The sequence below is a fragment of the Terrapene carolina genome, unplaced genomic scaffold, assembly GCF_002925995.2.
Source record: "Terrapene carolina triunguis isolate 2854851 unplaced genomic scaffold, T_m_triunguis-2.0 Scaffold131, whole genome shotgun sequence".
Classification (NCBI taxonomy): domain Eukaryota; kingdom Metazoa; phylum Chordata; order Testudines; family Emydidae; genus Terrapene; species Terrapene triunguis.
Genome location: NW_020664482.1, coordinates 9,411,831 through 9,438,875, shown reverse-complemented (window position 1 = coordinate 9,438,875; position 27,045 = coordinate 9,411,831). Strand labels below are relative to the sequence as shown.

At 40.1% G+C, this 27,045-nt stretch overlaps 1 protein-coding gene across 2 annotated transcripts in view; it reads right to left on the bottom strand.

The window, feature by feature from the left end:
* Positions 1-27,045, bottom strand: part of AFF2 (AF4/FMR2 family member 2) — a 394,994-nt gene that overhangs the window by 260,650 nt on the left and 107,299 nt on the right. For both annotated transcript variants that reach the window (XM_026652958.1, XM_026652959.1), the window contains 2 exons: positions 25,826-25,946; positions 16,782-17,672 (listed from right to left, as the gene is read on the bottom strand). In XM_026652958.1, the coding sequence (XP_026508743.1) occupies positions 16,782-17,672; positions 25,826-25,946 (1,012 nt within the window). The remainder of the gene's footprint in view (positions 1-16,781; positions 17,673-25,825; positions 25,947-27,045) is intronic.

Here is a 27,045-nt window from a genome sequence, read left to right as displayed (position 1 = left end):
ATTGTTTATTTATGACCCTTGTGACAGTTAATGTGGCATATGTGCCTACAATGTTTGACAGATAAAATGAGTTATTTACAGTAGCAGGGTTTATTATGTATGAAGATTGACGCAGCTATAGTATTTGTAAAGTTCTCAATTTATTTTCCCTAGAGCTTGTTTGAGTGAGGATTGTGGTGTTTTGAAGCACCGCACAAGATGATAGTGCAAATACTAGTTCCAATCAAGTCAATATGTAGTCTTCATCTGTGTTAGTTTCAGAACTCTTCTTGGTTATTTTATTTGCATAGGACTTGATCCAAAGGGCACTGAAGTCAATGGGTGGCTCTCTGTTGACTTTGATCAGTTCAGGATTAGGTCCATAAAAAAGAAGAGAAATGTTCTGAAGAACAATCAGTTTCTAACTCACTCTGCTTGTTTGGTGTATATATACAGGTGGGGAGGGAGAAGGGACGGGGGATGAATCCAGAAAAGTGGTGACATTTATTATTAATCTTAACTTTAATTACAGAAGGCCAAATCCCCATGTCCCATTGAAGTCAATGGCAATAATTCCATTGAGTTTAGCAGGATTACAATTTGATTGAAATGGAGAAAAAGCACTGATTTCATTTGAACAAAGAAACTCAAATGTTGGGATACTGGATCTCTAAATGATTAGTTGTAGCTACATATTTGGTTTTAAGGAGAAGAGTTCTGTATGAAACATGTTTTCAAAAAATCTCTTTACTCCATTTTTTCATTCCCTGTGTTTGGATGGTACAGTACGTTGTCAGTCAAAGTGCTGTAGACAATCATTTGTAATTACTATTGATTACTATCTTGAGGTTAAACCGGGTGTTTGTGAATTGAAGTACTTGAGTAAGCATCAGGGGGGTAGCCGTGTTAGTCTGGAGCTGTAAAAAACAACACAGAGTCCTGTGGCACCTTATAGACTAACCGATGTATTGGAGCATTAGCTTTCGTGGGTGAATACCCACTTCGTCAGACGCATTTTAAGACGCATGAGTCTGACAAAGTGGGTATTCACCCACGAAAGCTTATGCTCCAATACATCTGTTAGTCTATAAGGTGCCACCGGACTCTTTGTTGAGTAAGCATGTTATGCAAGCTTGCTCTAGCTTTAAGAACCTAGTGGTAAAGGTAATCCATGAAGTTTCCATAATAGTACATTCAAATGACAACTTAAAAAAAATTCAAGGACAATTTTCCCAATGAACTGGGACTCTGGAGACCATCAGAGCCCAGACATTAGATTTGTGTTCATATTCTGGTTAATTTAAGGTGGCTTTTATATATGTGTGTGTGTGTATTTGTATGTGTCATGACTGAGTATGGTGTGTATTTATAATATTTAGGATATGTGCACATATGTCTTAATTGTCAGGGTCTCAAAACCTTTCAAGATCTTGCAGACTGTCCATAAGGTCTTCTCTTCTTGGTTTGTTCAAGAATGGAAACAATAGCCCCAAATATCCACTATATCCTCTGCCCTATATGTTGTATGGTGATGTTCAACCAATGAGTAGTAATGTCTTGTTACAAGCATGCAACATTACAATAATGCATATGCAAAACCCTAGGACAACGGGAGAACCACAAATATCAGCAGTTGGGATTATTTTGAAATTCTTAACTTTTAATATATGGAAGCTTTTCCACCAAGTCTCATTAACTCCTAACATAGACAGTCCTCACTCCTCATCCAACAGACGGTGGCATATGCTACTCTGTGTGTGTATGCATGTGCCAGCTAGCCTGCTACCCAAGCCTGCCTAGCCTTAGACTTTTGGATTGTTTCTCAGACACCAAGAATTGACTTTAAAACCTCACGATTTACTGTAGGAACTCAGCTGTGGCTGGTGCTGGCATCACGGCCATAGGCAATCCAACTGAGTTACATAGGATGGAATAGAAGAGGAAGAAGTCACATCCAACATCTGTGGATGAATACTGTCCTGATTTAAACAGGATTTAAAACAATAATTTAATTGATGTCATTTCCCTCCTAAAAAGTACAAACAATCTTGGGGGGCTGAGGATGATTGAAAGATCGGCCAAGGGAATAGCTCGAGCTTCTCGGTCTCTCTCTTATGCTGCTACCTCCATCTGGTGTGATTAGGGATGATCAATCAGTCCAAGTCCCACATCTTTCATGTGAATGGCAGTCCTGTTCCTCCCCAAAAGTTTCCATAGGCCAGTGGTCCCCAAACTGTGGGGTGTGCCCCTATAGATGGATGTGGGGGGAATGTTCAGGGGGGCACACAGAGGGCCCAGGCCAGCCCCCACAGGGAGGCAGAGAGGGAGCACCACCCAGCCCAGATCTGCCCCCAGCCCACCTCCAGCTCCACTCCACCCCCAGCCCCGCTCTGACCCCAGCTGCAGCTCCACCCCCCAGCCCCGCTCTGACCCCAGCTGCAGCTCTGCTCCACCCCCTACTCCATTCTAAACCCAGCTCTGCCCTCATTCCCCCTCCGCCTCCAGAGCCCCAGATCCTCTGCTGAGCCAACTTGGCTGTAATGGAGAGAGGGGGCACATGGGGATTTCATTACTGGGGGGGGGTGACAGCAAAAGTTTAGGCACCACTGCCATAGGCAATATCTCCATTTGCCAGATTCATTTTTTTTAAATGCTTTGTCCTATCCTTCTCCCCCCACCCCCATGCTCTGATGAGCCGGTGCCTGTCCTCTCTCTTTTTCTGCCATAGGATACTGTTCCCTTGCTTTGTCCTCTCTCTTCCAGCCCCAGAGGAAGTATCATCTTTACCTGTCCTCCTTTTGCTCCCTGCCCTGAAGGCAATGAGCCCAGTTTCCTCATGTCCTAACATGCCGCTCTCACTCCCATGGACCCTAGGGGTTTGTCCATCTGCCATCGGACACAGCTACAATGCAAGGTGGCTCTGTCCTTGTTATAATTTCGGTACATAGTCCTGGGGCATTACAATTGTACCTGTCCAGAATTCCCCATTCTGCAGGGTGAACCCCATTCTATGATACTGAGTAATACTGCTGAGCACGTGGAATGTTATGGATTGACACAAATACAGCTGGGCATCACAGGCAAAAGTGTTTTTCCTTCTTTCTGACAGGAATTAAGCATGAAAGTTGCTGTAGGAACAAAGAGATTTTAAAATAACTGCCTAATCCCGTTCAATACGGACAAACAAGCAGTGCTAGGAAGTTTAAGCACTGCTTAAGCAACTTAAAAAAAGAATTCCCGGGAGCCTCGCTTTTGATGGGAGTACTGCTGAGAACTAGAAAAGACCAGTTTTCATATTTGTTTTTGCTAGTGGCCAAAATCAAAAACCACATGCAGCAAGAGCCTCCACATGGTCCTATACCACAGGAAAGGAGACAATATTATATAAAAATTCCTTTCTACTTTAATCACACATTTGCCCGATTGTAAAACTGCGGTAGGGAAAGCCCCCCTCCTCGCCAAGAAATTAAAACAAAGGCAGCATTTTTGTGACGCTCACAAAAATACAAGGTTCTGAAAGTTCTGCAGTAGTAGTTAGACATTATTCCTTGGGCCATACCATGATTAATGAAGAATCTGGTGCACAGATGAAGAATGAAAAAGATCTAGATCAACTATGCTTCACTTAGAGAAGGACACCTCGCTGAGGAAACCTGTCTGGGAGCCAAGTTTGCTGTAGGTTTCTGTAATCAATGCATGTTAGGCAGCCCCATCCATGCCTGATCCGCAGTGAATGAGTCTCTTACCTCCCAGAGCTAGTGAGGCTTACTCTTTAAGCTCAAGCTGTAGACCAGTGGTTCTCAAACTTTTGTACTGGTGACCCCTTTCACATACCAAGCCTCTGAGTGCAACCCCCCTTATAAATGAAAAACACTTTTTAATATATTTAAAACCATTACAAATCCTGGAGGGAAAGTGGGGTTTGGGGTGGAGGCTGACAGCTCGCGACCCCCCATGTAATAACCTCCTGACCCCCAGTTTGAGAACCCCGCTGTAGACATTCATGCTTTCAGATCTGTAGGTCTTGAGTTCAATCCCTGGATATCTGCCAAGATAGAGACCATCACATTTCAACTTGCAGAATTACCTCCAGACTGTTGCTGTAGGGCTGAAGTTTGCTTCTTCCTCCTGTAGCAAAGGTGGTGGTGGGGAAAGCCAAGGGTACTCTGAGAATTCAGAGAGGTATCAAGGCTGAAGTCCTCAGCCTTCAACCAGCTCCCTCTGTTCCTCTCGCCTCCGTGGCATGGCAACATAGCTCCTGAAATACCTGATGGTGGCTCCAACTAAAAGACGCCTCTCTTACACAGTGGTTTACTCATATGGAGGGGTTAACATCCAGCAGATTTTTTATTAGACACATGCTACACAATGCAGCTTGTGGCACCTCCTCTTCCCTACCTCTAGTTCTAGTCCCCAGACCTGTGAGGGAAAAACCCTACCCCTTAATGGGGCTTCTGCCAAGACCATGCAGCAAAGCCACTGCTATCCTCTACTTCACCACTTTGGGGCTCAATATGCTGAATTTGCCTCTCTGAACATCTTGTGATGGCCCATGTTTGCTAACTGGAACTACAAATGGGCCCTTACATGGTTAACTCAAGCTTCCAATAACACTGCCAAATTTATGAGACAGTCTTTACAAAAAGATGGGGATTGTCTGTGAACAACTTCTCCAAGGTATTAGACACAACCAGGCTTTGCTTCAGCCTCATGGCTACATGTCTACTAATTCCAGCTATTTGTTCTTGAACAAACATATTTATTGTGGCTAATGCAAGGGAAGTCCCACTCTTCATTTATGTTTGTGTTCCTCTCTGCAAATTAATGACTCGGAGTGTGCCTCATCCTAGAAAGTGAAATGATTCAAGTAGCCAAGAATACAACAAAATTGTTCTGGGCACCCAGACTGGAAATCACACACAGAATGTGTTGTGGAAAATCTCCTGCACTATAATGTCAAAGCAGTCCCCTGGCTGTGGACTTGGCCTATGGAAGCTACCTCAGTTGCTGAATATAGCATTTCTTTCACATTAAGAGCCACATTTTGGCTGCCCCTGTATGGGCATATGGGGTGGAGAAGAGGTACAGGGAGCCCTTTCCTCTTCTTGCATAGCTGCTGATGGAACAGCAACAAGTAGTCCACTGGTTGTGCTCCTTGAAAATAAGTTACAGAGTAGTAGTATACCATAAATGATAACGGTGACTTATTTTCTGTATATGATCAATACAGAATGAGTTCTGATGCCTGAGACCTATGCTCAAGCCATTGAGATTTTGCCCACATGGCACAGCATAATCAGAATTCAGTAGTAATGGGAAAACCTCAGGAGATCGAGCTTGGCTAAATACCCAAAAGCTTGGTTGATTATCCAAGATCTACATTGGATCTGGAACCCCAAGGTCTACAAAAAAACTAGGATGGGAATCTTATGACAACAGGCTGCCTCACAAGATTTCTCATGCTTACTGCTAAGGGCTTCAAGCGCATTGTGTGTGTAGAATATTAATACAAGCAAAAATAAACCATTAGCAATAATATATTACCATATATTCAATATGTCAAAATATATTCAAAACTGTGGCAAGTAATTTTCTTGATGACATCCAGATTCAGTTAGATCTTAATACTATGTATTTACAAAAGCAGCTTTTGCACATTTTAATTTCTTCCCATCTAATGTGTAACAGTTACCACTGTCTGTTTCTTCTATGCTTTACACCTGCCTCTGGTCCAAAATAAGTCTTGCTAGTTTGATTGTTTAGAGCCTAGTTTTACAACCTCTATCCAATGGGGGGGCGGCGAGAAGCAGCGCGGGCGAGCGATGTGCTGGCCGCGGCTTCTCGCCGCCCCCATTGGCCCGGGATGGCAAACCGCGGCCAGTGGGGGCCGCGATCGGCCAAACCTGCCGTGTCAGCAGGTAAATAAAACTGGCCCGGCCCGCCAGGGTGCTTACCCTGGCGAGCCGCGTGCCAAACATTGCCGACCCCTGGTCTATATAAACCCAGTTCTGCTTCTATTCCACGCACAGTAAGTAACTATTCAGCTGGCATGGAATATCAATGTAAATAATTTATAGATAGAAAAACTTCATCCACTGGCATAGGCAATGGGGTATCCCCAATATTTACTGCCAATTCACTGCCTGTTGGCTATCTTTTCATAGTGCCATTTTTGCAGGTACATTAGCCTCACTCCTATAGAACTTCTTGGGAGAATTTAAGGAGAATTTTGCATTATGAAAGATTTGCCAGTCAAGGCTCTAAATGAATGTTCAGTAACAGATGAAGAGGTTCATCCTGACATGAGCAAATATAGAACCATCTTGACAACTTAAAAAAACATTTTTTTCATGATTGGCAGGGAACACATTCATCACTAAACACTACACACATGTGAGGCTATGAATGTCACTGGGAGATGCATCCATTGCATCAAGGGATAGGTCCAAATTCAATGCTATGGAAGTTAATGGAAAGACTCCCATTAACTTCCACAGGCGGGTTGTGCCCTAAATTCAGTCAACAAAGAGCCCAATCTTGCAAACAGTTCCACCTGTGGACTCCTGTGTGGAATCCTATTGAAGTCAATGGATCTGTGTGCAAGAAAAGCTCTTTGTTGGCTTGAAATGTTTATGTTTGGCCATTTTTGAGTCATTAGCTATTAAAGAAGATTCCAGGATTGTCACTCTGGGTGTCACTTTGAAATTTAGAATGTCTGTTGAGTCAGCATGAAGTGAGGGAAACAGCTGCAAGCATGGCTGAGAGCTCTTTTTGTTCAGAATATGACCACGTTCAACCATCACTGGATTTGTGGTCTGTTACCATCCCATTTTTAAGTTGTCAGCCATTTCCGAATTACAGAGTGATGGCGCGGGCCTTCAGCTACGGTAAGTTATGTATCTATGCCATGCCAAGAGACCTAGACCATTGTGCTATCAGAGGTACCTCAGCCAATCACTAAACGTATTCTACACCTAATTTGCATGCAAAGTGTCCAACTGCCACCGTTCTTACAGTATAGGCTTTCAGCTATTAGTATGGCAAATAAAATGGTTGCCTGAATAATTTTTTTGAATAAAAAAAATTCCCCTACCTCACTGTGGGTCACACTTTCAGGGCATAGGTATATGTGTTCGTTGGGGTACAATCTCTTCTTTCTCCTGATACCACTTACAATACGAAGTTTCACCCCAGAAGGAAACTGTTTGAGAAAGCTACAAACAGCTGAAAAGAAGGGTTCCGAATAGGCCATTCTCAACTGTAATGCACCAGCAAAAACAATATATTCTCAGTGGAGCCCCATCCTACGGTGCTTGAAATCCAAGGGAAATGGGAGTTGAGAATGCTCAGCACCTCACTGGACTGAGACCTATGGGCACATATAGGTCCTGGTCCAAGTCATATAGCCCTTATTCAGGTAAAGCTCTTATTAGCATAAAGAGGAAGCACTGAATCCAGCAGACAGTCTGAGAATCACAGAGGTTTTTTAAAGTTTATTAAATTGTGCATCTTTTCTTAAGTGTGTGTGTGTGTGTGTGTTTTAAAAATTAAATTCCATATTTAGGAAAAGAGCAATCTCCACATTTATATTTAAAATATAGGCAAATGTAAATGGGAGCCTGGAAATTTACAAACAGCAGAAGTAATTGCCTGCTTGTCTGTGTGGATTTAAGTGTCACAGCTTGCAGTTCAATGAAATATAACCCCATGAGTTTACACATCTGGGGGACATAACGATGTGAAATTATTTTGAGGAAGCATGTAAGGAAAAGCAGCATGTACTGTTCTAACTAAAATATGTTTAGACTGGCAATATTAATGGGGATTTAAGCTTACACTTAGCATCGCGGACTTCTCGGCTCTCTGGGATGTTTACAGATCCAAGTGAAAAAAAAAGTCCATGCATCTGGAAAGTGATTGCGTCTGCATTTATTTCTCCCCCTCCTTCCCCCTGATTCTTTTTCAAATTGCTACTTAGAGGACAAATTAAAGAGGCAAATTTAAAATCAACATCAGTCCAGTTCATAACCCTGTTTTCAGGACACAGGGCGAATCGTCCCCTCCTCGTCCCGTGGAAAACCCCACAAGAGAGGTGGCTTGGGGTGAAACGTTCCTTGCGATTCCCCTTGCAGTGTTTCTACAAATTCTTCTACTCTGGGCTGTGTGTGGAAGGCATTACCCACCGCTTCCCTCCAACTGTCCAAGAAACAGGAGGGGCTGACCCTTAAATCCCACAAATGTCAGGGACCATGCACATGGAGCATCCCTTCTACCAGCACCAAGCCTCCCTGTGCCCTCTTTGGCTCAGAGGCCGCATGGAAACAATGAATGGCATAGCCAGGGAATTCAGCACAGGCAGCTGCCTCTGGGACTCCCTTTAAAAGGGCAGAGCAGCTCAATGCAAAAGGTAGTGCTGCCTGGACAGAATTAAATCTTGTGCAGACCCCACATAAGGCAAGATCCCCCTGTCCATCTAACTCCCACACCAGCTCACTCCTTCTGCATGCTTGCAGAGCTCATTTTAGGGCCTTGGGAATGGTGTGGGATGATGCCATGCTGACCAAACCTGACCTTATGGGGGATGAGGGGAGATGATCCACGTACAGAAGGCCCCCACCATATGCAACTTGAGAAGAACAAAACAGGCATATTAATCAGAACTCATTTACATATTAATTCAGTTGGGTTATTCTCCTGTTCTCACAAATCTCACCATGAGTAGCTGAAACCCAAAGTGCTGCATCAACCAGATGGGAATGTAAAGGCAAAAGTGCATCTTGGCTATTCACCACAGGAGAACTGATTTTTCTAGCTGCTAGATATTGCATTACCATGATTTTCAAAGGAGACATTTTAAAACTTCCTTTTGGCTTCAGACAAAACTTTTTTTCATTTTTTACCCTTTAGCTCTTGCTCTATTGAATGAGAGAGTGGTTTAATTGTTTTGAAAATGGAAAATGGCATGATTCTCTCTATCACGTACTACTTTGGCTTGTTTTATTACACAGTCTTAAAATGCACATTTTATTAGGGTGACCAGACAGCAAGTGTGAAAAATCGGGACCGGGGGTGGGGGGTAATAGGAGCCTATATTAGAAAAAGACCCAAAAATCGGGTCTGTCCCTGTAAAATTGGGACATCTGGTCACCCTACATTTTATAGTGCTTCACATATTTACATCTACCTATCTAAAACGCACAATATTGTAATATATTATGTTGCAATTAAAAGCCTACAATCTAAATCTGATATTTCTTCACTAATTTATTCCCAAGCCAATATGTATTTTAATGTTCCAAACCGTTGCTAATTAACACATGGAAATATTTTAACATGGATTTTGATTAATTCCATTTAACAGTCTAACCAGTGCTAAAACATATGTGGTGTGTCATTTCTTTCTTTTGAGGAAGGCATTGGCATTAAATCTTTCAATCTTCCTAAGCACCAAATGCTAATTTCAGGAAGATTAAATAACAGACTGCAGCTACGGTTTCCTTTCTTTGCTTCCCAGAAGGTAAAATGAACATATTTATGTGGGAGGAATTTCTTTACTGCACAAGCCAAAATGCAGAAATTAGATTTTTTTTCCAACATTGCTAATACACTTGCAATAGCCTGCCAGCTAAAGAACTTTAACCTATATCTGCAGTTCATGGACAGTTGCCAAGCTATATGTTCAACTTTCTTTCCCTTAAGTATTCCCATATGATGTTTTCACCTGCAACCCCTAAGTGCTTTTCCATACTTGGATCAGAGACAGCTAGCTTAATAGTGGGGTGACTGTGACTATAAAGCTAGAAATACTCATATAAGACCCTCCTCTCATTTTCATACGTTGAAGCTATGTTATAAGCAAATAATACAGTATGGCCCAAATGGTTTCAAGTGTGTGCAATTCTGCATGCCTCCGAACCAAGCGTGCCAAATGTGTGACATACACATCCAAAGGTACGAACACGTGAAAACTTATTTGCACGTGCAAATCCCCAATTTATACACATTCACCAGGTATGCCCCATACATCTCAGGAGTGTATATTCAGTGTTCTAGCCATCCCCCTTTCGTAGCTGGTCCAGGGAACATGAGAGACTACTACAGGGAGTTACTCCTTTAGCTGCAGTGGTAGAAGTTCATACTTTTAGTGCTGAAAGTCATGGGGTCAGGCCCCAGTGATGGACTCTCAATTGTTATTACACATGCAAAAATCTGTGCATGCTCTTTCTCCTGAACGTTAAAAAACATAAGCCTTCTGTGTTCCCAGACTATTTGCAACCTGCAGCCACAGTCTGTTTCCTGTGCTTTTCCACAAAGCAAGAAACATAATATAGGGACAAAATCCCAGAAAGTAATGAATGGAAAGGATAGCAAATATGTACAGTAGTATTTTTCAAGCCATCTGTGTGTTATTTTCAAAGGTTTGAGTTAGATAAAGTAACATTTAACAAGGCATGTGGTGCAATTTTCAGATTTACAGCGATGCCATTCTACAAAAGGCCAAACTGCTGACATCAGATAGCTTGTAGTGCTCCCAGTATCTTTGGTGGGAAACATGCATGTTCATTTGCGGGCAGAATTTGGACCAAAGTAAATATCTGCATCATTCAAAATACAAACATCTGAAAGACTTGCATCTAAACATGTTTGAAACCTGCTATGTTTCTATGCCGTAGTTTCAGAACTCACAAATATTACGTATTGTTTAAAGCAAGACATGTTCTACAGAGCAGTCACATTTTGTGCCAGGGTCTCAACTCTATGACGCCAGTGGGTGTGGTCCCATAGGAATGGCTTGGTCAATTGAGGATCACCCAGATTGGTGTGGGATCCAGCCCTACCCCGGCAACGCCCTCCCTATTCTGACTTGCCCCCTATGCCAGAGGGCAGGGGATGCAAAGCTGGTTATTCCAACTTTATGTCAGCACCTTGACTACAATAGGAGTATCCAGGGAGTAAGGTATTACTCAACACGAACAAGGGTGTCACAATCCGGCCCTCAACAATTAATTGCTTCCATATGGCTTGGTTATGTCTTCCTTAAATTAGTGTGGGCAGGTAAAAAAAAAATAAAGGGTGGGATTATAGTGGATTAGGAGATTCATCCTTAGGTATGGGGAGACAGCCATATCTCCATACTATTTTGCACTCGTACAGCACCTTTTTGCCAGGGATCTAAAAATGCCTAACAAAGGTGGATCAGTCTTATGATCCCTGTTGTCCATAAGAGGAAACACGCAAGCACTGAAAAATAAAGTGATTGTCTCAAGATTACACTTCAGAGCTCTGCAGACCCTAGTATTCCTGACTGTGGGTATGTAGGTGATGCCTCCCCAACTTTGTAGAAGGTGGTGCAATGTGGGTATAACCAACCTATTTCTTGAATGCACCATAAATGGCACAAAAGGGGGAACAAATTCTATTAACACCCAGGGACTGTTTTCCCCAAGGCTTTTTGAGGTCACTTTGTTTTCTGCCACCTTTGGCTAGGCAATTGGAATAATAATATTTTCTACAATTAATTTGGACCAACTACTAATGGCTTACAATTGCCATTCATTTTGGAATTGGGGAACCTCAAAGGGTTGGAGATTCTTGTGCTTGAAGTCGCACAAGAAGATGCATTCTTGCAGAACACTGGCATCTCTGCCTCCACTCCTAGGCAGAATTCAGAGGCACTAGGGGAAAATATCACTGTGTGAGAAAAGCCATCCAACCCCCCAAAACATTGGGTATGGAGGTCAGCTTTTTCATCTAAACCTGTTCACTTGTCTCTGTCTTACAGGCTTGATTCTGTACCCAGTGAAGTCAAATGCAAAACTCCCATTGACCGCAATGGTACAGTAACAATTCCTAATGCCAATGATTGTCTTTGTATTTCCTGTTGGAAATAGATAGGCCCTAGCTGTGCGATTTCCCCCTCCAATATCCTTACCCCCCAAAAATACCCCTGCTAATGACAGTCCCAGCAATAGGACAGTAGCTTAACAAAGCAAGAAAAGGCCACAATAAGAGGTCTTCAGACGGTTGGCGTCATATGTTCCTCATTTAGGAATATCTCAAAAACATTACTTCTCACAGTATTTACAAATGAAAAACACATGGCTGTAACCTATAATACTGCAAGAAATAGTGCTCTTCTGGTTTGTTTTTGGCCTCAGACTTTTGAAATATGAACCAAGTGAGGGGATTTCAGCTTAATGCTTGATTCAGTCCATTATTCTTAAACCCCCAAAGTTTTGAAGGAAGAGTGAAGCTTGCATTTGCAAAGGTAGTGTGCCCACAAATACAGTAATGCACTGTATTTGGCAACCAAAGCACAATGTATTTTAGAGGGGAGTTAGTTACCTAAAGGCTTTTGCCTTCCACTCAATTAAAAAAACCAAACATATTAAGCTGGCTTTGGGTGCCCATAAAAAGTTTTATAAGTCACAGATAAAGCCTCTTGCATTTACCATTTGGGTTGAATCAATATGGTTATCTACCTGTCAATTTTTCTTGCTCTTTAATGCAGAAAGTGAGCAGCTTTTTTATAGCTAGCTTAGAAAGTACTAAGTTAATCAATACATCCAGCAATAACAGGATGGTTTGAAACACATATAACAAAAGCCTATCACTTTGCTGTATAGTGAACCCGTCAAAATATTATCCTAAAAGTCATGCGAAAACAGAAGTTCTCCATCTTCCATGACTAAATGGGTGCTGACAGTGGGGTTGTCAGTCTTTCGGATGTGTTCATAGCATTGCGTTTTTGGGAGAAATTCAGTATATGTTTCTTATTTTGCAGGAATATGTAGTCAGCTATGCAGAGATTCTTGGGAACACTGTCTGAAGAGTTAAAACTTTTCTTAATTACCCCAGATTTACTTGGCCTCAAAACAGTCATTGGAAACTCTTGCATAGTTTGTACAGTGCATATGATTTTTCACAAGCTTATCTGGAAACTGCTCCGATGTTCCCACAGACCCGAAAACCTCTTGATTTAGTCAATGTGCTCAATAATTTGTGTCCAAGCCCAAACTGAAATGTACAGGCTTACTTTCAGCTACCTCATGCTGAGTTAGTCAATTTGAAATCATTTGTAAGCATCTGACTCCTAAAGATTTAAATATACATCGGTATATCAAGATTCTGGATTTTAACACAGCAGCGAGAGGATCAGCTGTTATAGTGATTTCTAACCCCTACATTTTCAAAGAAATGCATAGGATTTAGCCACATAATTCCCATTGAGAGTTAAGTTGCAATCACACACCATCATACCACTTAAATAGGTGGAATTCTGCATACAATACAAAAGCTCTCTCTGAGTCTAGGCTTGCTAGTATTTACCAAGTGTAATGTGCAAGCTCAAAATTAATATATACATATAAATATGGAAGAAAGAGACCAATACAGAGAATGAGAAAAAGAAGATGTGTCTGAAACGTATTTTAACTTCAGTGCCCATGTTGCCAACTCGATGTCACGGGTCTCACAATATTTGGTGTTTTTCATAAAGTCCTAGCACCTGGAGTCATGTGACAAAATTTGACTCTAATCTTTCATTAAAAATAATAAATTTTTAGCCCTTGTGGTTGCAGAGTAAAGCTTGAAAACATGATTCCTACAGGCTTTGAAGGTAAATAAAAAGAGCCCAAAATTTATCTATTTTTGAAATCGTGATTTTTTTTTTAAGCCAACCTAATGAGTTTTTGGAGCCTGACTCGTGATTTCTGAATGCTTGTCATAGGCAAGACTGAGCGCTATTAGTTGTGTTAGGATTTGAATTCATCATATTGATGTTCTAAGAATTTTGACCTTGACAATGAGAAAATAGTAATTACGTACAGTGAAGTGATGTTAGATGTTTTATCTATGTTCACACCCAAGAGGAAAAGCAAAGGACTGAAGGATCCAGCAATCACCAAAAAAATCCCCAAAGGATATCGCAGACACACAGTGTGCCTGATTCTTCCCTTAGCAATGAATGAACAAATGTCTGTTAAATGTAACCGAGTTGAGGGCAACATGGGCCCAGTCAAGTGACATCGAGCATGCTATAAAATTGACCACTTCCTCAAGCATAGCAAAGTGCCTCCAGGGCACTAAACATTCTATATAAAGCCATGATAAATAGGACCATATTTTCACAGTGGCCTCAACCCATCCTTTAAATCTCTGTGCCTGGCCAGTCATTTTTGTGTATCAAAGTTTTAGCAGAACCAAATCCTCTGATTTGCATGCACAGATTTGCATAGCCTGCTCTTGCAGAGGTCTATATGCGTGATTTGCTCACACAAAATTAATTTGTTCATATAACTCCAGGTTTTGAGGTGTGCAAAAACTTGAGAACCCAAAAACTTGGCTGTGCCTTCTTGGTGGGTGGATTTACAGGCTGGGGGGCATTTGAAAAATTGGCTCTGAGTATCCAAGGGAACCTACAGAGCCAACCATAAGAAGCACCCAAAAAGGCAACTTTCCTACCAATGGTTTGAAGGGGGTCACCACCACCTGCAGTGTTATTAGCATGGAACCTCGTGGGGCAGAAATGAAATTGTTTCAAGCAGATCACAGCTGCTGGTGGCAGCTAGGGAAGGTTCATAAATTGACATGCACCTCCAAATAATCATAAGCCTCCACATCAATTGTATAGAGATTACAACAGAGTCCCCCTCTGCAGTCATTCCAAAAATGTTATGGGTTTCACAGTTGTGCCCTGTCAGTTCTGATTAAGCTTAAACTAAACCAGTTATCTATAACCTTGGATTAGAAAGAGTTTTATTGCCAAATGTAAGGTAAATTACATTCAGAATGCACATCAGTGGAAAAACATACGGGGGCAAAGCCTGCAGTCCTTACACAGGGAAAATGACCTTAAATCAAGTGGAATTTTGCCTGTGTGAGGACCATTGGCTTTGGCCCATGCCGCACATTCTAAATAGCAGCAGGAAGTCATTCCTGACCGCCGCATAGCTTCACGTTTTCTCTCCCTCTGCAATTCATTGTTCGCTTTTATAACACACGGACTGTTTTAAGATTATTATCTGTAGTCACTGCTGAAGTGACTTGAGTTTACTATTTACCCCATAATAAATGAAGCTAATTATACACACAAACTGTTCGCTACACAGGCTATAAACCAAAGCAGCTATAGCCACAAATTCACCACATAACTTTTTCATCTGGGTGACTACCAGCCTTTCCATTAATAAAAACAAATGGTTCACATCAGTTGTATTTAAAGCTATACCAAGAGATTCTGGAGGAAACCCTGCCTTCATTGAGATCAATGGCAAAACTCCCACTGACATGAACAGGGCCGGATTTCACCCTCCGGTGCTGAACGTAGAGGAAAAGCTGATACAGGGTGTAAGCCTCATGTGCCATTACAGAGAGATACTCCATATTAACGCTGCACTTCAAAGTGTGCTTATGGACTCATTGTTATTTTAATAGAGAGCAAAAGTGAATAAATGTATTTGCCTTTGCACCACCATTATTTCTTTTATATGCAATTATTTACTTGCCAAACACCACTAGCGACAAATTGCAATAGAGGATGAAGCTATCTAGATCAGCAGATTTCTAACCGAAGGTAAAAATAAACAGAAACATCTGTAAAGGAATCTTGTACAAAGCTACATTTATTAACAAATACATTTTCTAATAAAATGCCATCTGCAAGCAACCCTCAGCTTCCACTTGATATAAATAGGCCTTTTTACTGTTTTCAGATGCAGTTCCCAGAAAAATTATTCCAAACTCTACTGCAAAACACATCAGTCTTTGTTGCTGCCTGGAATGTTAATAAATAACATCAAGTTTTTAAACAGTCAAACAAATTATTGGCTCAAAACAATTATTCCAAAAGGAAAAGCTGACCTTTTCCAATAAAGCGTCTTAAGAATGAATCATTCCTTATTTCTGGTATAAAAATATTAACAAGCAGGGAAGTAATCTTGGGGAAAAACAGAAAGCTATGAAAATCCCATGTTGTAACTCTGTTCATGCATGTACTAAAAACCTACCTTGCAATGGTTACTGCTTTAGAGCAACTGTGAATAAGAAATTTATATCAGTACAAATGCTTCAGTTGCTACCCTTGCAATACAGCTGTGCTTGAAGTGTCCAGGAAAGAAATAAGAGCTAATTATAACTTTAATCACAGGACTGTTGTAACAGACCAGCAACACAAAACTCAACAATTTAAGTTCTTGGTGCCAGGAATTGGCATTGAATCCCAATGCTAAGTGCTATTGAAAAATGCATGAAGACTTACCGGGATACATTTTCAAAAGTGTTTCTCACAGTTTAAGCCACATTAATTCCATTAAAGTCAATGGGAAATGAGCAACAAAAAGGTACCCCTTATCGTTAGCTGTTCTGTACCACTGGTATTAAAAGGATCAAGGCTTTTCCAAGTTTATTTTAGATTTTTTTTCTCCTTTGTCACAGTGCAGAACAGTACTCTTTAAATCAGATTAATTCCAAAATAAATCTGCAAAACTGTGAACAATGCAGCTGAATTAAGGTATATTAGAGTGCTGTGGCCAGCCAAGGATCTGTTAGTGTGACACAACCAAAGTTAGCATTCCATCCTTTGATTTTAAAACTTGATGTATCACGACTTACTAGGTTGTCACAACAATCCTTGCCAAAAGAAAATATAACCATGCATTTTCTAGAAAAGGGGTGTGTTTTCAGATCACAATTTCAGGAACTGGAACTTTATATTTAAATAAACAGACATACTCTATGTTAAATACTCCTCAGGTCAGATCTGTTAAGATTCTAGAAAAAATTGGACTAAGAAAATGACTTACCTCACTAGCTTGAGGGATGGTAAGCTTTGGTAATTTATTCTTAGAACTGGGTGCATTAGCTTTTCCTTCCAACAGTGTTCCAAATGATTGATTTCCATATCCACTCTCAATTTCTATTGGAGGTTTCAGTTCAGGTGAGTCATTAGGTACTTGGTCCTGACCATCCATAGGCCTTACGTAAGCTGTAGGCTTTTGCTGGACCATGCTAGTTTTACAGTGCAGTCCTGGTGGGAAACTCTGGGTTGAGAGACCATTGTTTGCAGATAACAAAGATGTAGAAGGAAGTGGAGATCCAGGACCGTGCCCTACAAATTCAAGTTCTACAGGTGACTTTGAATGACTGTTTTCTTTATAAGAATGTTCTCCAGTTGTTGATTTGGAATGATTGTGCCTCCGTGAATGTGAAGATGATGCAGCCGGGTTTGCTTCCTCAGCGCCTCCATTTTTATGTTGCTCACTCTGACAGCTGTAGAGATCGTCATACCTGCCTTGAGGCTGGTCATGTGAAGAGCTATGCTTTGTCCTACTCTGTTGACTACTGGATTGGCTTGGCTGTGCACCATTAGAGTTGTGACCACCACGTGACCAATCTGTCCTGGATTTCCTGCTGCTCTGGTGACTGTGTAGCAAAGTAGAATTTGATGACAGTGAAGAAGGTGGGGGCATTGATGTTGACGAGTGACCGCTGATCTGGTGAGACGGGATCATCCTGTTTCTCTGTTCTGGAAAAAAGTTCTGTTCATTTTTGTCAACGGGAGTCTGTGGTACAGAATTCTTTGGGATTCCTACAAGGTGGCTCTGGTTAGAATGGTTGGTTAACAAGTCCTTCATTTCATCATAGTTTCCCAATGTGTTTTGGACACGGTTAGCAAGGGCATCGCCTTTATTTGTCTAAAATACCAAAAAGACACAGGGAAAAGAGTGAGTAAATTCCTGGTTGTGAAGTTACTGCTTGGAATGGTTGTCTTAGGAAACAATGGCAAATGTTAGCTACTTAATAGTGTCATGCTGACATTTAATTTAATTTCAATTACATTTTGCATATGTTATGTAAGAAAAACTCATCAATAACTGTGTTCAAAGAACCTCTTGGAGCAGGCTTGCATGAGTAACATTTATATACTGCTTCCTTTTTTCTTAAATCTGTTCTCAGAGAAATATTTAAATTACATCAGTTACGGACGTTATGAGCAAAATAGTCTGGTTTTATGTCAGATAAGTTGGGCTTGTACATTTTATATTCTGCAAAATGTGAATGTACAATTACTGGTTATTGAGTATTTGAATTAAAATCAAACATTTTATTTAAATATGTTATTGCTATAAACCAGGCTAAAATGACAATAAATATAAAGGAGCTAAATTGATCCCATGTGTAACTTCAATGATTCCTTTATACTAGGCTCAGTTTGGCCCAATATACCTAATAGTTGAGATCTAGAAAACATACTGCTTCCAACTAGTGAATTAACTGCTACTAAAAGAGTGTTCCAAAGATGTTGTACTTACGTAGTATGTGATTTCTATATTCTGAAGCACCAGGATGCCTCTATTGGCTTAGAGTGTGGTGTGTTTATGAATCAGTCACTCACACTGCTTTTCTTCAAATCGCAGTCATCATTAAGTAAGTTCTGATTCATCTATGTTTTACTACTATTATTTTTCCTTCTGAAGTGGTTTTTACTCTGCTACATGTAGTATACTGGGTAAACAAGCTCAAGGGTTATAGCTGATATGCAGCTAATTTCATTTTCCTTTTTGTTTTTAAAAAAAGTCAACCAACATGGAACCAACAAACGCAGTCCTATTCTAACCCTTTGTGTTCCACTGAAATGACCAGCACTGCATTAAAACAGCCTATTCCCTATACACTCGTTACTTTATCAGACTCAAGAGGTGAGAAACACTGCTTTCAAAACTATAGTTCCTGTCCAAGAATATGCTGAACTTCTACAATCTGGAAGCAGAGTTTGAAGCTACAATATATGTGAGGTAGGGCTTGATACTTCATATAATCTCTCTCAAAGCATGCTCATACTTCAAGTTAAGTCTCCCTTTCCTCTGAAATGCTGAGCAAAAGAATGAAGATAGAAAATTCATGCATCGATTCCTCTTGGAATATCTGCTTAGATTTCTGATGCTCAGCTAGACTATAGAGGAGAGAAATGTTGCAAAAATATTTTTTTTCTTGGTACTTTTCATGCAGTATAAAACATTGGGGAAAAAAGATAATAAAAGCTGATTTTCTCTAGCTCAACTCACAGGAATTGTAATGTATATCACCACTGCGCTGAGACAGAGATTTAAATGTTAACTGTTCAGTATTGTTCTCATCTGTATGAGTGCTTCTAACCGAGATGGTTAATAGTTACAGTTGTGCAGGACTAGGAATCACTTTTGTTCACTAAAAGTTCCTAGGTTGGTCATTTTAGTGGCAAAAACTATATTCAAGCTAAGCCAAGAATAACCTCTTTGTATATGAGCAGTTTCCTTCCACTGAGTTGCACAATGTGCCATTTGGGCCGCAGCCAAAACCAGACTCTCCGTTCAACCCCCAAAATTAAAACAAGGAGATTCCATTGTGCTTAAGGGCACAGCAGGAATTATGATGCAAGCCTTAAACACTTACATACTTGTGCTGTTTCCTCCTTCCCCACCAAACTTTTTAACTCTTTGAGCCACAGCCCACGTGATGGCTAAGTATCTAGAAAGTCCAGAACCACTCGCTTTCATCAGCGTTTTGGTTACATTTTCAATTTACACTTAACTTACTATCCATAAAGTAAAGGAGAAAAGTAAAAAGAGTACCAGGAACACATTATTGCACTGTAACATTTTAATATCACAGCAGCACATAAAAGAGCTTCTTCTCTAAGCCTTCACAGAGAGACTCAATATTTTAATTTTAATACATGGATTTTCAATCATTTTTACTGTTAGAGGTATCTGACTCTCAGGTTTTTTTTAAAACATGTCACTTAATGCTAAATGTCATTTCACTTAACACTAGCTCTCTGTTTTATGCAAAATGTTCACATCCTTTGGGATGAAAGGCACTTTATAAATGTAAGATATTATTATTTGTAGTCCTTTTCTGGGAGTATTAATGAAAAAAACCCTTTTCTGAAAAGCACAGAGATAATTAATTTAAACCTCCTGAGCCTATTTTAAAACTCTCTCAGACCCTGATCCGATGCTTACTGAAGTCAGTGGAAAGATTATCAGTGGCTTCAATGAGTTTTGGGTCAGGCCCTCAAAACATAAATACCTCTGCCAATAAAGAGATGGGTCCACTGTCGCTTGAAATACAGGAAAACACAAATAGAAAATGCACCCCTAGGGCCAAATTCTCCTCATTGTGTGACCTCATTGAAGTCAAGGAGGGGCATTGTGTGTAATTCAGGGCAGAATCTAGACTTAAGTCTTGACACATATCAGTAATATTTTTATTTTCTTCCTCAACAGATTTAGCATTCTTATTGAAAAGCAGGGTATGCCTGGCCAGTCTTGCTACAAGCACTACAAAAATGAAATTAACTATTTCTGGCCATTACATGTTACCTTCAGGTTGGGGAGATTTTTAACACCCTCTTCTGGATAATCCATTGATTTCTTAAAGGAAACTTCTGTACTCTGTTTTCTGAGCAACCAGTTGAACTGCGGTTTTGCCACCATTAAGGAAACGTATCTTCTGAGTATTCCAAGACATAAGTTATATATCTGGTTTGTGATTCAAGACTAGCAGTACTCCCCCCCCCCTTTCTAGCCTCTCATTAATTTAGGAAATGCACACCTTTCTATATTTGGCTGTATTGCTTTAAAAAAAATCAGAAATAAAATTCTATTGAAAGGCTAATTTGCTCACTAGCTATTGCATTATGGTTCTACAAAGAACACAACTAATGCATTCGGACTTATGGGCCCAATTAATATTGGTTTTGTGACAATTTCTATGAAAGCCTGAGGTTTCATAATTCATTCATTTTCTCATGCCTCCCAGCATAACTAACCTCTATGGACTAGAAGGTGAGATACTTTATGCTATGCTTGAATATAGTGAAGGGGCAATACCTAAAAAAGATTTAACATTCTCCAAAGACTCATGCAAAAGTGAATTCTTTCAATTGGGTCCTATTTCTCCAGTTGAGCTATTACAAGGCAAATTGTCAAAAAAAAAATACAGATCACTCCTCAGACAGTGTGTCTGTAAAATACTAATTATATCCAAACCTATTTATTAATGCAAAACATTAAAGGGTATCACTAGTAAACCTGGAGCCTCTGCCAGGAAAATTCCTACACTGCTGATTCAAGCAACTGCAGACATGAGACCTCAGGCTGTGATCTGGTCGGCTCTGACAAATTAAGCAGTACCAGTGTTTGAAAGGGAGACCTCTAGAAAGCTCACATGATCCATAACTGGCAATAGGCAGTGCTCAGACCTCTTTGTCCATGCTGGCCAAAATTGTGGTAGACAGCACAATATTTTTGAAAGTGCTGTTTTCTGCATTAGACTCTGGCACATAAAAAGAACATCTTTCTAGATACACACTAAAAATTACATCTACACACACACACAGGGACCTATGAAAAGTAGATAAGATAGAAATACATAATAAAGGGGCAGGTGATTAGGCAGACTCTCCATAAGTATACAAGTGATGGTGATATCCATATAATTAATGGCAGAGAGCCACATGTTGCACTTCTGCCCACAAATCTACGTCTCCCCGGATTATTTTGTTTGCAGTGTTGTTTGTCGGCAGGTTGGTCTCAGGACACGAGAGAGCCAAGATGGGTGAAGTAATATCTTTTGTGGACCAACTTCTACTGGTGAAAGAGACAAGTTTTGAGGTTCACAGCGTTCTCCTTCAGGCTACTTCAGCCCAGGCCCGAAGAAAGCTCTATGGAGCTCGAAAGCTTGTTACTTTCACCAACAGAAGTTGGTCCAGTAAAAGATATTACCTCACCCACCTTCTCTCTCTGGACTATTTTTAACATTCCAAGCTCATACAAAGTAGCACTGGTAGCAGCCCCATCCCATAGTTCCCCATTTTGGGTTAAATGCTGCAGTGAATGGGGAAGGGTGGGTGTGCAGAACACATATATTAGAACAGGGAACCAACGAGATGGAGAGAGATGTTTTCTATTTCTCAGATTCTCTTCTCCCCACTTCCACTTCCCTTCATCCCCTTCCCTCTGTGGTCCTTTGGAAATTCATGGGCCAGATCTTTAGTTGATGTAAATCAGCATGGCTCCGTTAACTTTATTGACTTTGCTAATTGAGGATCTGACCCCATGGTTGGTGAAAGGTCACTCCATTTGCACTTGATGGGTACTTTTTCTTTCCCCTTCCTCTGCACACCTAATTATGGGTCTGCTTGCTTCTTGCTGGCAGCTTTATTTATTTTGGACAAGTGGCATTGCCCCCCCTTGTTATGGATACAGGAGAATGGACTATATTCTGAGCTCAGTGACATCAGAGTAAATCTGGAGTAATTTACATCAATGCGACTGAAATCAGAATTTGGTCTGACTGGAAAAGAAACAAATCCATTCCCAAATCCCTCTTGCTTCTCCTACACACACATTAAATGTACACAGCGTTTATCATTGAATACAATTTCAGTATGTCAAAATGTTGGAAAAGAAGTCCAGATACGCTCTCTTTTGATGCTACTGTCATTGGTAGGAACCAGAGCAGACTAAGTGGGTGCACTTTGCACTATTCTTGCTGGATACACAGGGCCTAATTCTCATTTACACCAAGGATCCTTTGCACCTGGCAATGTAAAGAGGCTTTAAAGGGAACATAAGTTACATTTAGACTCACTTTAAGGCCGGTTTACATTGCTCTTTCATAAACATGAATCGGGCCCAGAGTTCACTCTCTGCACTTGCTTTGTAACATAAACCACAACTCAGTCTTTAAGGGCCAAATCCAACCCCCATTTGTTATCAGTTAAATTTCCACTAACATTAATGGAACCTGGATTGGGCCCTTAATAGCACAATCCTGTAAAGGAAATATCAGGCAACCTCTTTGTCCTTAATTCCTCCTGACGTAAAAATCAAGACAAAATGGCTGGAGTTTATTATATATATAGTTAATATTAAAGATATATATATATAGTCTTAATTTTCCTTGCTTCTGTGGATTTAAAGCAGATAAATAATCATACACAAAAATAATAGTTTTAAACAATTTATTTATACACACCAATTTTTACACTAATTTGTGTGCTGTTGTAAGAGAGTATAATTCTAAAGAAGTTGTATTCAAGAGTTCACCTTGTAAAACGGGTGATGATAGATATTTTTGAAAGTAATATATCTATTCTTTAAAGACTATTACAGAAATGCATAGATTTTAAATGCAGGTGTTGTGTACTCAACTGTCCAATTCTGAGCAAGTGGACACAAATTTCAAAAATGTATGGACTATTTTAGAAATTTAAAACACATCTTTCTGAGAGCACAGTCGATATTAAGAATGGTTTTGAAGTGTATAATTTTTAATTCTCATGGATGAAAATTCTGCATTATTTTGTTAGTTAAGTTAATTTTGGGTAAACTCTCCACCCAATTCATTGTTTCAAAATGAACGGGAGGAGGAAGCCAAAAAAAATAAATCTTGACAATGATGACAATATATTTTCAGAACGCCAACTCAAAAACCAGACTCCTTGCTAGAAAAGAAATCAGCATTTATAGGACCTCTCTCTTTGACAAAACGTGTTATTTATCTTAAACACACAGTACATCCTCGATGAAAAAACTGCTCCCACAAATTCTATGAGGTCAATAAGCATTTTCATAAAGCTGCAATCTCTTACTTGCACATTTCCATAAGCCTTTATTAAAAATCTGGAGTTATTTCGCTAAATTTGGAAATTATTTCAAAGATCCATATTGTTTGATTTTTCATTAGGCTTATATCTATTTCATCCCATAAACTCCAGTGCTGTGTCTTATTATCATTCTTTAAAGTGTAGCTTAACTAGGTGGGGGCAGAAGGCCAGGACTAAAAACATTTCTAAGAGGAGTAATCATGACACTCCATCTCCAGATCAACCTGAGCATGGTGTTGGTGGCTGTGACACACAGAAGGTCAGAGTAGATAATCTAGTGAGCCCTTCTGGCCTTAAACTCTCTGACTCTATGAAAACCTTTTTTTTTTTACTTCATTACACCAAGTGCAGTGAATGTGTCAAGTTTCTTCTTCATCTAAGTGATGTAATATATCAGTCATGACTACACGCAAATAATTGAGAGATGGGGAAGGGCTCAATCACATTGCTACATGGTGTAAAATTGTTCCCCCACATACTTGCATGTTCTTGGTAGATTAACATCACAACACTTGGCTTTGCCTCTCGCACACAGAACATTTTATATAGAGAGGCCTAGATTCCACAAATATTTATGCACAAGCATTAACTTTAAGCATATGAATTGAAACAAATTAAGCACATGCATAAGTGTTGGCAGTATCAGGGCCATATTTGTTATCTCTCATGAACATAATCTGTGCATACTGGGGGAGATAATATAGTAGTTAGAAATGATCCACTAGGGTCATTTGGAACATTATAAATACTACGTTTAAAATGAGCCACTATACAGTCAACCCACCTTAGAACTCAGTTGTGATTTGGTTTTTTTTTTTAATTTGGGATACTCATTTCAGACCTTTGCAATCAGTATCCCATTATTGGAAGAGCTACTAGATATCGAATTCATCTGCAATAAACCAAAAGCTATGAAATTCAAAAGAAAAGATTAACTAGCTGCTGGAAACCCATCCAAATCAAAAGGACGTAGAACCACTGTTTGGTATAGTCCCTTTTTATTCCTACAGGATTTCATATTTCAGTAGAAGATATAGTTGAATTCAGTAATTCAAAGTAACCACAATGGATTAGGTTCTGCTACCCTTACTGACATTGAATGGATCCATAGCTCTTGCAAACACTTGCACGCAAGCTTAACTCTGCTCCCATGTGTAGTCTCATTGAAATCAAGGGACCTATTCACATTCTTAGAATTAAGAATATGGATTGGGGCCTTACTTTGCAAGGAGTCTCTCTGAAATTAACGGGATTGTGTGTGTAGTAAATGCGAACTCCACGTGAGAAAGGGGGTGGCCCAACATAAAATATCACACTGTAGTTTGCCAGATTAGATTTTAACCAGTAAACTACTGTCCCCAATTGGTTGAAACAGTCTCCCAACCTATAATTATGAACCACCACTTCATAATGATGCTGGTTTTTCCCCCTTACTGGTGATTTGCAATGAGCACTCATCCTCCCTACAGCTGCTAACAATATAAAATGGAATGCTAACGTGGTGGCCTTTCAATGGATGTCACTGATTGGGAAGAGAAAGTGACATGTACATTTACATTCTGATGAACCCATCAGGGGATGCCTGGCTAAAAATCAAAGCAGCAGAAATAATCAAGGGGGACATCCCCTGGTGATGAAATTCTCAGGCAGCAAAGCTCCTTAGAGAGAATAAGTCTCATCATAAGTCTCTTTGATATCCTTGTTATGCTCCCCAAAGAATTCAAACAGACATTCTCCCCGAACACTTCTTTGGACAATTATTATTGCGAAGGGAGAGCTTCCGGGCTCATAATTAAACGAAGAGATTCTGGTTTGAACAATTCAAGTATATTTTCCTCTTTAAAAATAAAGAGATTAAATGTCAGTTTTGGAGTTAGCAAAACCTAAGTAAAGATTCCTTTGGAGAGCAATATATTGAGGGAGTGTGCGGAGTGTTCAGAGAAGGGAATATGAATCCAGACTTCTTGTTTCAATCCCTGGTTTTGTCACCAAAATGCTGTATAATGTTGGCCATGTTACTTAACCTGACTATGCTTCAATTTACTAATTTCAATGGTCTGACTATCTGTAGAGTCAGACAATCAAGATCAACATAATACTTCTCTTCCTCAGAGGTGAGGCTTAGTTAATATTTGCAAAATGCATTCAGATGAAAGACACTCTAAAAGTGTAAAATATTGTATAGCCATTTACCTTGTAGGGTTCCCCAAAGAGATTAAAACCTGAAGCAAAGAGATCTTCATCTTGCTGGACTTCTTGATTTCTTCGCTCCCATTCTTTCCTTTTAAGTGCACTCCGGTCTTGCTCATAGTGACTGAAAAAGAGGATAAGACAAAAAGACAAACAATTATTTCCCCCATAAGTCAGTTAAACATTCATTGTTACCAATATTAGGAACAAAACACTGGAAACAGTGCAATTCAAGCTGATGACTTTGAAAGAGAGTGAAATCCATCCAACAGTTTTCCCAAATGTAAATTTGGGATCATAGGACCATACTAAATACAGCTATTTAGCCCAGCACCAGATATCACAGAATTTGTTCCAAAGAGAAATCCCAGCATACACACCTAAACACACTTAAAATCTGCCTTCACTACACTAGGGCACTCCAGGAGAAAAATAGACCACATCATGGAACGAGCCATGCAACTACCTTGGAAGAACCTTCTCCAGTACCACCCCACACTAGAACCCCAAAGGGGTATCATCAAAAAATTACAACTCAGACTTGATGGTGGATTGCATCCTGAAATAAATCTTTCCCAACCCCACCCTTTCTTGCCTTCAAACAAGCCCCCAATTTAGCCAAGTTCATCATCAGAAGCAAGCTCCCCACAGTCCAACTCAAAGTGCCACCAGACTCTGCAAGAACAACAGATACAAAACCTGCAGACTGCTACAATGATCTATATCCCTCAGAACGCACCTTTTAAGATCCGTGTCTTCTACACATGCCTACCACATGTGGTGTACCTCATCCAGTGCATCAAATGCTCCAACAATAACTATGTGGGTGAAACCAGACAATCACTACTCTCTGAAATGAACTCTCACAGAAAAAATGATAAAAGATAAAAACACCCTATCACCCATGGGTGAGCGTCTTCAAAGGAAACCTATACAACACCTCTGAAAGATGAGCCTGGAAACAAATTCCTAACTCTGCTGGGCACTGAAAACCATAGACTCAGTAAAAGACACCAGATTTATGGTCATTACAACTATTTGCAACACACCCTACTGTCTGCTTACCCTTAACTGCCCACTTCATTTTAAGTGGTCTTCTACAGCATATGTGAACTTCTTATGCTTAATCTGTCCCATCTTATATCTAGTTTAGACACTCTGGTTACCTTCTCCAGACCAGAAAAAGAGCTCTGCAAAGCTGGAAAGCTTATCTTTTCCACCAA